Raw genomic sequence first — 12,168 nt, forward strand, 5'->3', positions numbered from 1 at the left:
TTATTGATTCAATGTATCTTTTAATGCATTATTTTTAAAAAATATTAGAATTGTGCACTTCTTCTCTATATTCTTTATAAGTGTGGAAAATTTCATACTCCTCCGTCCGCGCAATTTTCGTAAAAAGGGATACAAAGTTTTTGCTTTACCTATTAATATATTATAGATTTTAAATTCCCAGCGAAGCGGGCGGTTACGTACAGCTAGTAAACGTATAAAAATATAACTTTATCATTTTGGTCAATTCCTGAACAACATCTACCTCTAAAAAAGATTGGTTTACTGTGTTCGAGCTTATTTTTTATTTATTGCTTACATGGCTTGTGCTCACAGCTCACCTAGTGTTAAGTGGTTACTGGAGTCCATAGACATCTACAACGTCAATACCACCACGCACCTTGAGATTGAGTTCTAAAATGTCAGTATAATTACAACGGCTGCCCCACCTTTCAAACCGAAACGCATTACTGCTTCACGGCAGAAATAGATAGGGTGGTACCTACCCGTGCGGACTCACAAGAGACCACCACCAGTAAATGCAGATTTTTTTTAGAAAAACAAAACCATCGTACTAAATTTTAACAAATGTTAATCTTATTTTGTATTTGTATTGAATAAAAAATTGTGATATTTTTCTGCGTCTAAATAAAATCATTTCGTATATACCTGCATTTTTTCGTTGTCAAATGTGCCAACATTCAAGTATCGTCCGTGTATTAAACACGGGTTCCATAGCTTTTTAATAGAAAATCTACCTATATTCTGCTTCTATGTCTGACGAGTAGCGGCCTGTCTCAGGTATTTTACTCGGAGGATTGTCTGAAAAGGAATCGCTTAGAAAATTGTGTACCGAAATTTATTCGCGCATTATAATAAATTAAGATGGCAATGATGATGATGTCGCATACAAATAACTCTAAAAAATAGCTATAAAGTATAGTTAAACAAGTCTTCTAAAATTATTAAAAATTCGAAAAGAATCATAAGATTTAGTTGATGAATCGTTTTTGAAATGTGGAATATTTTCCTTGGCACGCTACTTTTATTATATCCTATGCAATACTACTTGCCATGGTGCTTAAGAAGAATATTGTAAAACTCATTTAAATTTATTTTTGCTGCGGTTATATACGTTATAGGACTATGGTAAAGTATATATAACGCGTACATATGTATACATGAACTCTTTGAGCGCGAAGCGTCGCTAGATCGACTCATTAATGCGTACAAAGTGCGGAGCATCGAAATACCGACTAACCGACCGTTTAATATAGGTATTTGGTATCGATCTGTTCGAACGTGTCTTAGCGTGCGCGTGTATGTTTTTAATAAGTTAATAACATTTAAACTTATTGTTTAAAATTATTTAAAATTATTTTTCTGTGAACTTTGTATTGATCTTTGTATTTTTTAAGTAAAAGGTTTTTACAAGGTACTTGTTTTAAAAAAATCCTTTAGCAATTTCTACAAAATATGTGAAAATAAGCACTAAAAGGCTCAACTTTGAGTTTGAAACGTTTTAAGCGTTTTTCATTTGCGGAATCCTACATGTCGACAGTCGGGTGAACAAAACACTTGACCGCTTCCTTTGTTACGTTGGCAACAAGTAAAAGCAGTAACTAAACGCGCCTCGAGCGTCGCATTTCAATCAACAATTGTTATTTGTTTCTATTCCCGCTTGTGTTCTTGTCGCGTGCGATGGTGTGATTCTGCTCTGGAACATTCGGGAACTTAATTCATAACTTAAACAAAATTACGTATACAAGCATGAAATATTACAATTATAGTGATTACGGAAGTGGGAGCTCGGTGGATTCGGTGAGTTTCGCTACTGTTTATAATTATTCGGTAGGTACATATATTTTGCGATACCAATGTCAGTGGCTGGGAAATTGTTAATGCCTGATATAAAATGTCTCATCGAATTATTATAATGGATTGTGGTAACACACAACATAGATACATGTATTACAATTGGGTAGGTACATTATAAGTTTATATTTGGTTCGCATTAATTTAAATCGATTGGAGGGTAAACAAAATATAATGTGTTTACGCATACAAAATCTCTCACATATCCCAGATAACCTTGAGACCGAATGACATTGCCAATACGCAATACTAACGAGGATAAAATGAAACGCATTATTTTTGTATGTACCTACATAAGTAAATTTCGATTTTATTTTTTTGTTATATTAAGGCTTGTTTTGTTTTTCACCATATTTCTTCTATTGGTAATTCATAATATCATTAATAAAGGAATTACACGATCCATGACTTTTTCCTAGTAAGTGTTTACATCTCATTTAATTTGCAGATAGTTCTTTAAAAGACATTGAAACTTTTAATTTGAATCAAAAAATATTACGATTTTTAGGTACCAAGACACGGCTTTATAATTTTCATTTAGCTGTATACTTTTATTCATATTTATATAGAGGCATTTATACGGAAAGGGTGTTTTCATTCTACTCTGAGGGGGAGGGAATTAAAGTACAATTATAAATAATGTAAGACTTCCAAACAGAGCGAAGCGGTACTTCACGCCTGGACAAAGGCTTTTGCTTTATAAAGCACAAGTCCAGCCTCGCGTGAAGTACTGCTCCCATCTCTGGGCCGGGGCTCCCAAATACCAGCTTCTTCCATTTGACTCCATACAGAGGAGGGCCGTTCGGATTGTCGATAATCCCATTCTCACGGATCGTTTGGAACCTCTGGGTCTGCGGAGAGACTTCGTTTCCCTCTGTATTTTGTACCGTATGTTCCATGGGGAGTGCTCTGAGGAATTGTTCGAGATGTTACCGGCATCTCGTTTTTACCATCGCACCGCCCGCCACCGGAGTAGAGTTTATCCACACTACCTGGAGCCACTGCGGTCATCCACAGTGCGTTTCCAGATATCTTTTTTGCCACGTACCATCCGGCTATGGAATGAGCTCCCCTCCACGGTGTTTCCCGAGCGCTATGACATGTCCTTCTTCAAACGAGGCTTGTGGAGAGTATTAAGCGGTAGGCAGCGGCTTGGCTCTGCCCCTGGCATTGCTGAAGTTCATGGGCGACGGTAACCACTCACCATCAGGTGGGACGTATGCTCGTCTGCCTACAAGGGCAATAAAAAAAAATTGAGTTTTGATTTGTCGGTCATCTCAACTTAAATCTGGCACTCTAAAGTCAACCAAACCGAATTGCATAATTGTTGTGTTAGCGCGTATGGGGACAAGTGATACTCAAGACGGCCAGTGACGCAACACACACCTTAACATTTATTTTAAATATAACAATAATACAGTGTAATAATAACTTTCAGGTCTACAAAGACCAACTTAGTAGGTACGCGATATTCAATTCTTGTCTGCAAGTAAACATTGAGACAGGTTAATTTATCTGTGCTCTTGTGGCAATTAATATTTCTGATACTATAGTGGTTTAGGCTACGGTAAGCTATAATTAACCATTGTCTTTTCTAGTCTTCGTTAAGCCAAGATATTCCACTTCGTTCAAATCTGTCTTCCGATTGGAATGCCACCAAGTCATCCAGCATTGCCAATCGTGAGTACCTACATCATTCAAAATTATTATTAATAAGTATCACACATCGAAATTGCTTAACCTAAGTAAACAAACTAGATTACAAATAGAATCGGAAAAGTCTTAGCTTAGTGCGCCATTTGTTAATGATTATATGAGTGAGTTGTATTGATGTCGTAAGTATTGTAAGCCCGTACGGATACTGACCACCAACACGTCTATTTCTGCCGCGAAGCTGGCATGAATACCGGCTTAAAGAATAGGCCAGTCGCTATAAAATACAATAAAAGCTCTTTATTCGCGGGATATATGCTTCGTAAATATGCCGCGAGTACCGGAACCGTGAATAGGGAATGGTAAAGGTGAAACAATAAAACATGCATAGCGGCTCTTGCTAAAGGAGTCTCATGTGGCCGCATTTAAAATTATACTTTATGCATTGAAGTTTTGTTTTCATCTGTTTGTTTACATTCTTAAATACGCTGACCGCGGCGAAGGCGGCTTTTGTCAAAGCCGGAACCACGACAGCGGTGATATCATTTATCAATTATATTTGAGCCACAGCGATAATAAGGTATACTTTTTACTTTTGTATTGGTCAATTTGAAAACGCTTCAACTAAGGACATCGGTTGGATATCTATGTACATATTAGAAGCCCTTTTATTAACGAGTATGTACTAATGAACTGATTAAAACGCGAATAAAGCCATCTTTAGCCGCGAATATAGGAATTGGGTAGCATGATAACGCGAATAAGGAGCTTTTATTGTACAATTGGAATTCGACCATGCTGTGTACTGAGGTGGGTATGTAACACCGAGTGAGCCGTGAGCTGTGAATTTAATATTTCCTTCCAATAGCAATCGTTTTACCAACATTTAAGATCTACATAATATATCTAAGTAAATATACATAATATTATTTGGATCATTTAGTATTTCAATTCACTCGGCTTTTTTGGTTTATTTAATAATTTACGTCATCCTGATACTATAACTCAGTGTGCAGTGTAGGTATATATTCTTACTAACATTATGAAAAAGTGTTATTCGTGAAACATTTATTCTTGACCTCGTGGGCGAAGCCGCGGGAACAGCTTGTATATTATAATAGAAAAGAGCAAGCCCTATGTTTCTCATGGATTCTTCTCAGCGGTAAAGCCGCGTTATGAATATCTTACAAATTCTTGACTTATTATAAGTGCACGTTGATACCTGATTGAGTTTAAACATTTTGATTTATTTAACATTTTGAGTACTGTTTGACGCAGTGATGATCGGTAAATGCTCTCTGGATGACGCGATGAAGGAGTTCAGACTGAACGGCTTGGATTCTCCGTACAATCCCGACGAGGACAACATCTGGAGCGCGCGAGCAGGTTTGTGCCGACTGTAATATGAAAACATTTTACTGGTGGCAGGACCTCTTCTGAGTCCGCGCGGGTAGGTAACCACCACCCTGCCTATTTTTGCCGTCAAGCAGTATTGCGTTTCGGTTTGAAGGGTGGGGCAGCCGTTGTAACTATACTTGATACTTTAGAACTTATATCTCAAGGTGGGTGGCGCATTTTTGTTGTAAATGTCTATGGGCTCCAGTAACCACTTAACACCAGGTGGGATGTGAGTTCGTCCACCCAACTAAACAATAAAGAAATGTTGATCGTCACTGATGCCCTGCGATTTGGAGCTATCATCGTAGTTAGCCTTTAGTCCAATAAAACTGACACATCGACCTCATACCTGCGTGAATGGCACACTATAAACAACGTAATTGTGTTTTCATTTTAAATATTCGATGTGGTCTCCGATTGTGTATTAGGTCGCGTTTAACCCACAGACACAGCCCACTGAGTATCTCGCCGGATCTTCTCAGTAGGTCGCGTTTCCGACCCGGTGGTAGATTCTGCGAAGCACTGTTCTTGCTAGGGCCAGTGTTAGCAACACTCCCGGTTTGAGTCCCGTAAGGCTATCGCTATCAGCATAGGTAAAAAAAAGGTCGCGTTGCAAATCGTGAATGCAAGTTGTAAGCCCTCACAAGTTGGTACCACTTATATCTGAAGGAAGCGTCGTTTCGAAGGGTACAGCTGTAAAGCCATACAATAGAAACTTCACTTCGTATCTTAATGTGGGCGGCGGCATTCATTTTGTAATATCTATGTGTTGTGGTAAGTGAAACACTTAAAACCAGGTCAACATAAGCACGAATATAATTTCTGTCTTACAGTATAATCCGTTGATTTTAGTTGCAGATACATCGACCCAATGGAACACGTACTCCAGGCAGGTGTCGTGGCCAGCCCCCGAGCGGTCTCCCAAGGTACCGCTCCCGGGCTCTCACTGGACTTCCGGTCTGAGCAGCCCTCCTGTGCGCAATGGTGAGTCCAAGTGGAAATTTTGGTCTTTTTAATGTCCCGACAATATCGGTAGTTTTTTTTTTATAAAACCTATGTGTGTTTATTGAACTAAACATGAGAACAAACGAGTCCATTCTAAGGCAACTAAACATCCAAAAAAGGCTCTCTTCCATCTGCCGGGAACGTGTTATGAGTTTTTGGGACACATCATGCGGTCTCCCAGACATGATTTAGAGAAGCTTCACATAGACGGCAAGCGCGCCGTGGGCAGAACACCGGCCAGATGGTCAGATCTAGCAAGAGAAGCACTTGGTGGTAGTCTATACCATGCGGTCCATGCCACCCATGATCGAACACAGTGGAAGAGCGTCACATGTGGTCGCGATCCTCAGTAGTGAGGGAACGATATAGTAGTAGTAGTAGTAGTAGTAATAGTAGTGGTAGTGGATTGAACTAAACACGTCCTCACACAGTCTGCGTGTGGCGGGGCGCCACCGGCAGTCAAAACAAGGGTCACAGTGCGTGCCGAGCTCGAAGCGACACTTGGCCTAGCAACAGCCCGCTTAGTATCTCGCCGGATCGCGCATTCTTCGTATTTGTGAAGCAGCTTTTTTTTTTTATTGCCTCTGTAGGCAGACGAGCATACGGCCCACCTGATGGTGAGTGGTTACCGTCGCCCATGGACTTCAGCAATGCCAGGGGCAGAGCCAAGCCGCTGCCTACCGCTTAATACTCTCCACAAGCCTCGTTTGAAGAAGGACATGTCATAGCGCTCGGGAAACACCGTGGAGGGGAGCTCATTCCATAGCCGGATGGTACGTGGCAAAAAAGATCTCTGGAAACGCACTGTAGATGACCGCAGTGGCTCCAGGTAGTATGGATGAACTCTACTCCGGTGGCGGGCGGTGCGATGGTAAAAACGAGATGTTGGTATCATCTCGAACAATTCCTCAGAGCACTCCCCATGGAACATGCGGTACAAAATACAGAGGGAACCGAAGTCCCTCCGCAGACCCAGGGGCTCCAAACGATCCGTGAGAATGGGATTATCGACAATCCGAACGGCTCTCTTCTGTATGGAGTCAAATGGAAGAAGCTGGTATTTGGGAACCCAGCCCAGAGATGGGAGCAGTACTCCACGCGAGGCCGGACTTGTGCTTTATAGAGCAAAAGTCTTTGTCCAGGCGTGAAGTACCGCTTCGCTCTGTTGAGAACTCCCAGCATTTTGGACGCCAACTTGGCTTTGCCTTCCAAATGACTCCGAAATTGGACATCGCTCGAAATGTCGACCCCAAGTATCCCGATACTCTCGGAAAGTTGCAGGGATACTCCTTGGAATTGCGGCGCCATGATAAAGGGGTCCTTCTTCGCAGTGAATGCGCAAACTTGTGTCTTTAACGGGTTGAATTGAACCAAGTTCAATTCACCCCATTCGGAGACTCGCCCCAGAGAGTTCTCCACTTCAGACACAAACTTTGATCGTCTCTCCTGCACCATGCTCCGAGAGAGACTGATGGCCGATATATCGCGCATCCCCCGTGCTGTCATCCGCATAGCAATGCATGCCGTCAATAGACAGCATGTCATTGATATACAGGATGAAAAGCGTGGGGGAGAGCACCGAACCTTGTGGAACGCCAGCGTTAATGGTCATGGTATCAGAGCAGTCACCGTCTACAACGACTGTGATGCTCCGCCCATCCAAAAAGCTAGCGATCCACTTGCAGAGACCCTCGGGGATTCCGTAAGATGGTAACTTCGATAGAAGTGCCCTATGCCAGACCCTGTCGAAGGCCTTCGCGATGTCAAGGCTCACAGCAAGAGCCTCGTCCTTGCTCTCCAAGGCTTCAGCCCACCTGTGAGTAAGGTATACAAGAAGATCGCCAGCTGAGCGACCGTGACGGAAACCATACTGTCGGTCACTGATCAGCTGGCGATCCTCCAGATACTTCAGGAGTTATATATTTATTATTCGCTCCATCACTTTGGAAAGCAAGGAAGTTATCACGATAGGCCTATAACTCGATGGGTCCCTTCTTGGGGATAGGGTGGACGTGGGCGGTCTTCCATGAAGACGGAACCCTGTTAGTGCAATAAGAGAGGCGATACAAACGCGTTAGCGCAGGCGTCAGCTCAGGGGCGCACGTTTTCAGAACCACTGCAGGGATGCCGTCTGGCCCACTCGACTTATGAAGCTACCTTGAAGCTGTAGGACCTCTTACGGGTGCGCTCGGGCGGCCGCGAGCCAACATCCCCTGAGACCGAACTACCGAGTTCGTTCCACGTCTTAGTTAAACCACAACACCTTCACGACAAATAGAGAATTAATCATCTAGACTGGTACTTAAATCAGATATGTGGTGCAAATTGGTAGAGGCGTGTGTTCAGTAATGGACGACTAGGCTGATGATGGTGATAGTAATAATGATTTTGTAAATTCTAAATATTAAAGCAAGATATGTACTTCTCGCAATATAATATTATTTCTTTTGTATTAGCTTGTTTTTGTAAAGAGTATGTATTATTTTTCGTCACTCAGAGACCCTGACACCTCCTGCCGCCAGCCAAGTGCAGCCCACCGAGGAGCAGCTGCGGGTGTTGAGCTCGCTGCCGGACGCCGTGCTCTACACCCTGCTGAGGAAGCTGGAGAGAATCCGGGGAGACGACGCGACCAGGACGAATGAAGTACGCCTTCGTGCAATGTTTCCGTGAACAGTTTCGTAAGCTCGGAAGTTAAGTCCTGGATGTGTGCGCAGGAGTGCCGGTTCTGCAAGAACAACGGCGAGCGCGCGGCGTACTACCGCTCGCATGCGCTGCGCGACGCCGCCGGCCGCGTGGCCTGCCCCGTGCTGCGCGCCTTCGTGTGCGCGCGCTGCGGGGCCCGCGGGGACGCCGCGCACACTGCCAAGTACTGCCCCCGCGCCACACGAGACGGTACGTGCCGCACCCGCCCCGCACACAAGCGCCCCCCGCGCACTCGCCCCGCACACCTGCCCCCCGCGCACCCGCCCCACGCACTCCTTCCTTCCTTCCAATCCCTCATGCTTTCTCAGCCATAGGACTAACAACTTGATTTATTAATATTAATAATATATGAAACTAGGGCCGTTTTCCAATTACAGCACAAGAGCGCATTAGGCGGCATTAACCATTACTTAATGGTAGTTTTCCAATCACAGAGCATAATGCGACTCAGTGACGCACAATGCCGAATTATGCTGAAGCTTAGTTGAGCATTATGCCGCACAATGCGCTCTTGTGCTGTAATTGGAAAACGGCCTAGGTTTGCCATGATGTGCATGCATGTTAATGTTTTTGATATCTTTCTCTATTACAATAAGTGGAATGATAAAAGAGCATGTTAAGAGCAAACTGTTTGGGAACAGGATGTATAAGCTATCTTTTTCTATTTTTGTACGTGAAAAGGGAAAAGAGCTTGTTCCAAACCGTTTCGTTTCCGGCTGCTTACTGTGGAACGAAACAACGCAATATATGGAATAGGTATTGTGGAACAGCTGTTTCTGTCTATAGACAACAGTTCCAAGTTTTGACGTGACAACGTCTTATAATTCGATGGAGCCGGCTGCACGCACGAAAAAACATGACTCATGCGGCGTTACCTCGCTCTGAGGCGTTCCATTTAAGGCTTGAAGTGCAAGCGAGAGCGCGCAACGAGCGACAAAGAGGCACAATCGGCCTCCGCGTTCGGCAGCGTTCGACATCTGTCTCTCTCCTGCTTGAGTGAGCGATGCATCCGCGTGGACAGCTGCTATACAATAATACATTTACATGTTTTCGTCAAGTATGAAGTTCAGTGAAAAGTGAATGTGGTGTCAATTGTTTATAGCAACGATAATTGCTATAATTGAAAAATGAAACCATTCCATCAGTATTTTCTTATGACGTTGTCACGTTCAACTATCGTCAGTAAACCGACTGTTCCGATAAATACGCCTCACCCTTATCGCACGCTTCTAGAGCGCATCAAGTCGGCCGCCATGATGCGGAGCGTCCGCTCGGCGTCGAGTCGGCGCCGCCAGGCCGCGCTGCTGCCCGCGGGCCCCGAGTACGTGACGTTCGGCGAGCGCCCGCCCTCCGCCGCGCGCGACACCAGACTGTACGGTGCCTTCGACTCCGCGCCCCTGGATCCGCTTTGGGCTGCCCTGGAACAGAAATTGATGCTCTAAATTAAAAAACAAATTCAATCGATTTATTTAATGACATAACTTAATGCTATTGAATAAATAACAGTCCTGATAACGGACAGACCGCGGTGTCCGCTAGATGGCGCTATACTATATTTACTTGACTGACCTTTGTTGTCTGCAACACAAATCGTGTGTTTTAATGCTATGAAGCATTTGTATTATTTGATTCGATTTTTTTTAGTTTTGACTAAAATATATTTTTGTTGAATTTCATTAATTTTATTAGAAAAGGTAGTTTCACTACAGGCTGCATATTAATATAATCATAGAATGCATTATTAAAACAAAATATAAAACATTTTAATACTTTCAATGCTGAGTACATTGAAATATGAATGAGTACAATCAAATCCAATGATAGTTTCACAATTTGCTAACAGATGGCGCTATTCGCAATGCTGACATCATGAATAAGTTGATAATTATTATTAATAAATAGTTTAAACTTATTTGTCATAAATATTTGCGTGAATTTTGACTTTTAAAAACTCGAACGCCATTTTGTTTGCAACATTTCTTACAATCAATATTAATTTTTTGACAATATTTTTACTGAAATGTAATAAGTCCTATGTGTTGTTATAATTTAGATAGGTATTGAATAAGTCTCTTCTAGAGCTGACAGATGATATTTTTCTTGTTGATTTTTTCATTCTAATCTTTATCATTTCTTCTTGTGGCTTTTATTTAGGTGGTTGGTGTCTTTTTGGGTTATTTAATTAATAAATAAAAATATAAAAAGCTTCTTTTTATTTACCCTAGTCGATAAGCTTAGTCGTCGTCGCGGGTGCCTCAGACGGTCAGTACGACACTTGGCGAGTAGTGGCTAAATGATTCCAGCAATATTTTATCCTTTTAATCTTGTTTTTTTTCTGATTTCACTCAATGATGCTTGAACAGGACCTACCTGTTCAAATTATACGAAATTACCAATTTGTATTTTAAGTCCTTTTAAGGGTTCGAATTATTGGATTTTTAGTAGGGACATTTTCTTCATTCGGAATTTTCTACATAAAACTAAAATCGGACTTCGAAATCCGGATAATATTAGTCAAAGACATGAAAAATATTAGGACGTAGTAATTTATTTATTTTGGTTTTGATAGTAGGTACCCTGATGACCCAGAACATATCCAACTTCACGGATACAGGGGGGCGATCATGGGTTCGGCCGGGAGGTGCACCCTTGACATGCGGATAGTCCAATCATATTAGAGTTTACAGCAATACTACAAATAGCTCTTTTTTATCCTACCTATGTTGATAGCCTTGAGAGGCTGTATCAGCGTTAGGCACCTTAGCGTGTAGGTGAGCTCTCGGGGCTCAAACCGGGAGTGTAGCTAGTGAGGACATACAACTTGTAACCTCTGCGGTAGCTACACAAATATCGCACGGCACGCATTCGCGTTCAATTGCAATACGACGTAATGCACAATCGGAGATCACATGGTATATTAAATTTTTTTTTCTACCTAAGCTGATGATAGCTTTGAGAGGCTAAGTCAGCGTAACCGGGCGAGTAGGTGAGCTCACTGGGCTCAAACCTGACGTTGTTGCTAACACGAACTCTAGTAAGAGCCGTGCTTCGCAGAATCTACCACCGGTTTGAAACTGCGACCCACTGAAAAGATCCGACGGGAAACTCAGTGAGCTGTGTCTATAGGTTAATTTACTCGCCAAGCCCTTCGTCGCAAGCGACGGGTTCTGCGAGTACGGTGACAGATACTTGAGGTACTTAAAAGCACAGTTAATGGATCTGGAGGATCCATAATGACGTGAGAATAGCTCAAAAGCTATGAGTGAACAACTGAACATAGCCAACCCTAAGTACATAAGTATAATAATTACCACAATAATTAAAACTCAACACAGCATCTTATTTACAGATTGATTAATTGAAAATGTTTGAACAGTTGTCGCCATAACAAAATGACGATTAAAAATATTACAAAAGATAGTAAAAGTGTCATTTCTCACAATCGAGCTCTCAATACACCTTGGTAATTCTAATTCTGTACAAACAAACCGCGGGGAAACGCATCTGAAAAAACGCTTTATCACTTCACGGTAGAGA

At 42.3% G+C, this 12,168-nt stretch overlaps 1 protein-coding gene across 4 annotated transcripts; it reads left to right on the top strand.

Annotated features, from left to right (window-relative positions):
- The first annotated feature begins 1,577 nt into the window (after positions 1-1,577).
- Nanoso (zinc finger protein NANOS-O) lies at positions 1,578-10,835 on the top strand. Of its 4 annotated transcripts, none has more exons than XM_012688891.4 (7): positions 1,582-1,818; positions 3,471-3,552; positions 4,804-4,911; positions 5,776-5,907; positions 8,426-8,571; positions 8,643-8,820; positions 9,865-10,835. In XM_012688891.4, exons 1-7 carry the CDS (start codon positions 1,768-1,770, stop codon positions 10,071-10,073), a joined length of 906 nt encoding a protein of 301 aa, XP_012544345.1. In that variant the 5' UTR covers positions 1,582-1,767; the 3' UTR covers positions 10,074-10,835. The 4 variants fall into 4 exon arrangements, with proteins under 4 accessions (XP_062528227.1, XP_012544345.1, NP_001093314.1 ...); NM_001099844.1 differs by having other exon boundaries at positions 1,614-1,818; positions 3,470-3,552; XM_062672242.1 differs by lacking the exon at positions 1,582-1,818 and adding an exon at positions 2,064-2,290.
- Positions 10,836-12,168: the final 1,333 nt, after the last annotated feature.

The sequence above is a fragment of the Bombyx mori genome, chromosome 15, assembly GCF_030269925.1.
Source record: "Bombyx mori chromosome 15, ASM3026992v2".
NCBI classification, from domain to species: Eukaryota; Metazoa; Arthropoda; class Insecta; order Lepidoptera; family Bombycidae; genus Bombyx; species Bombyx mori.

Bases quoted from the DNA above. Each gene is read 5' to 3' on its own strand.
- Nanoso (XM_012688891.4), top strand. From the start codon at position 1,768: ATGAAATATTACAATTATAGTGATTACGGAAGTGGGAGCTCGGTGGAT. The intron at 1,819-3,470 runs GTGAGTTTCGCT...TGTCTTTTCTAG, and splicing joins GTGGGAGCTCGGTGGATTCG to TCTTCGTTAAGCCAAGATAT. The intron at 8,572-8,642 runs GTACGCCTTCGT...ATGTGTGCGCAG, and splicing joins ACGCGACCAGGACGAATGAA to GAGTGCCGGTTCTGCAAGAA.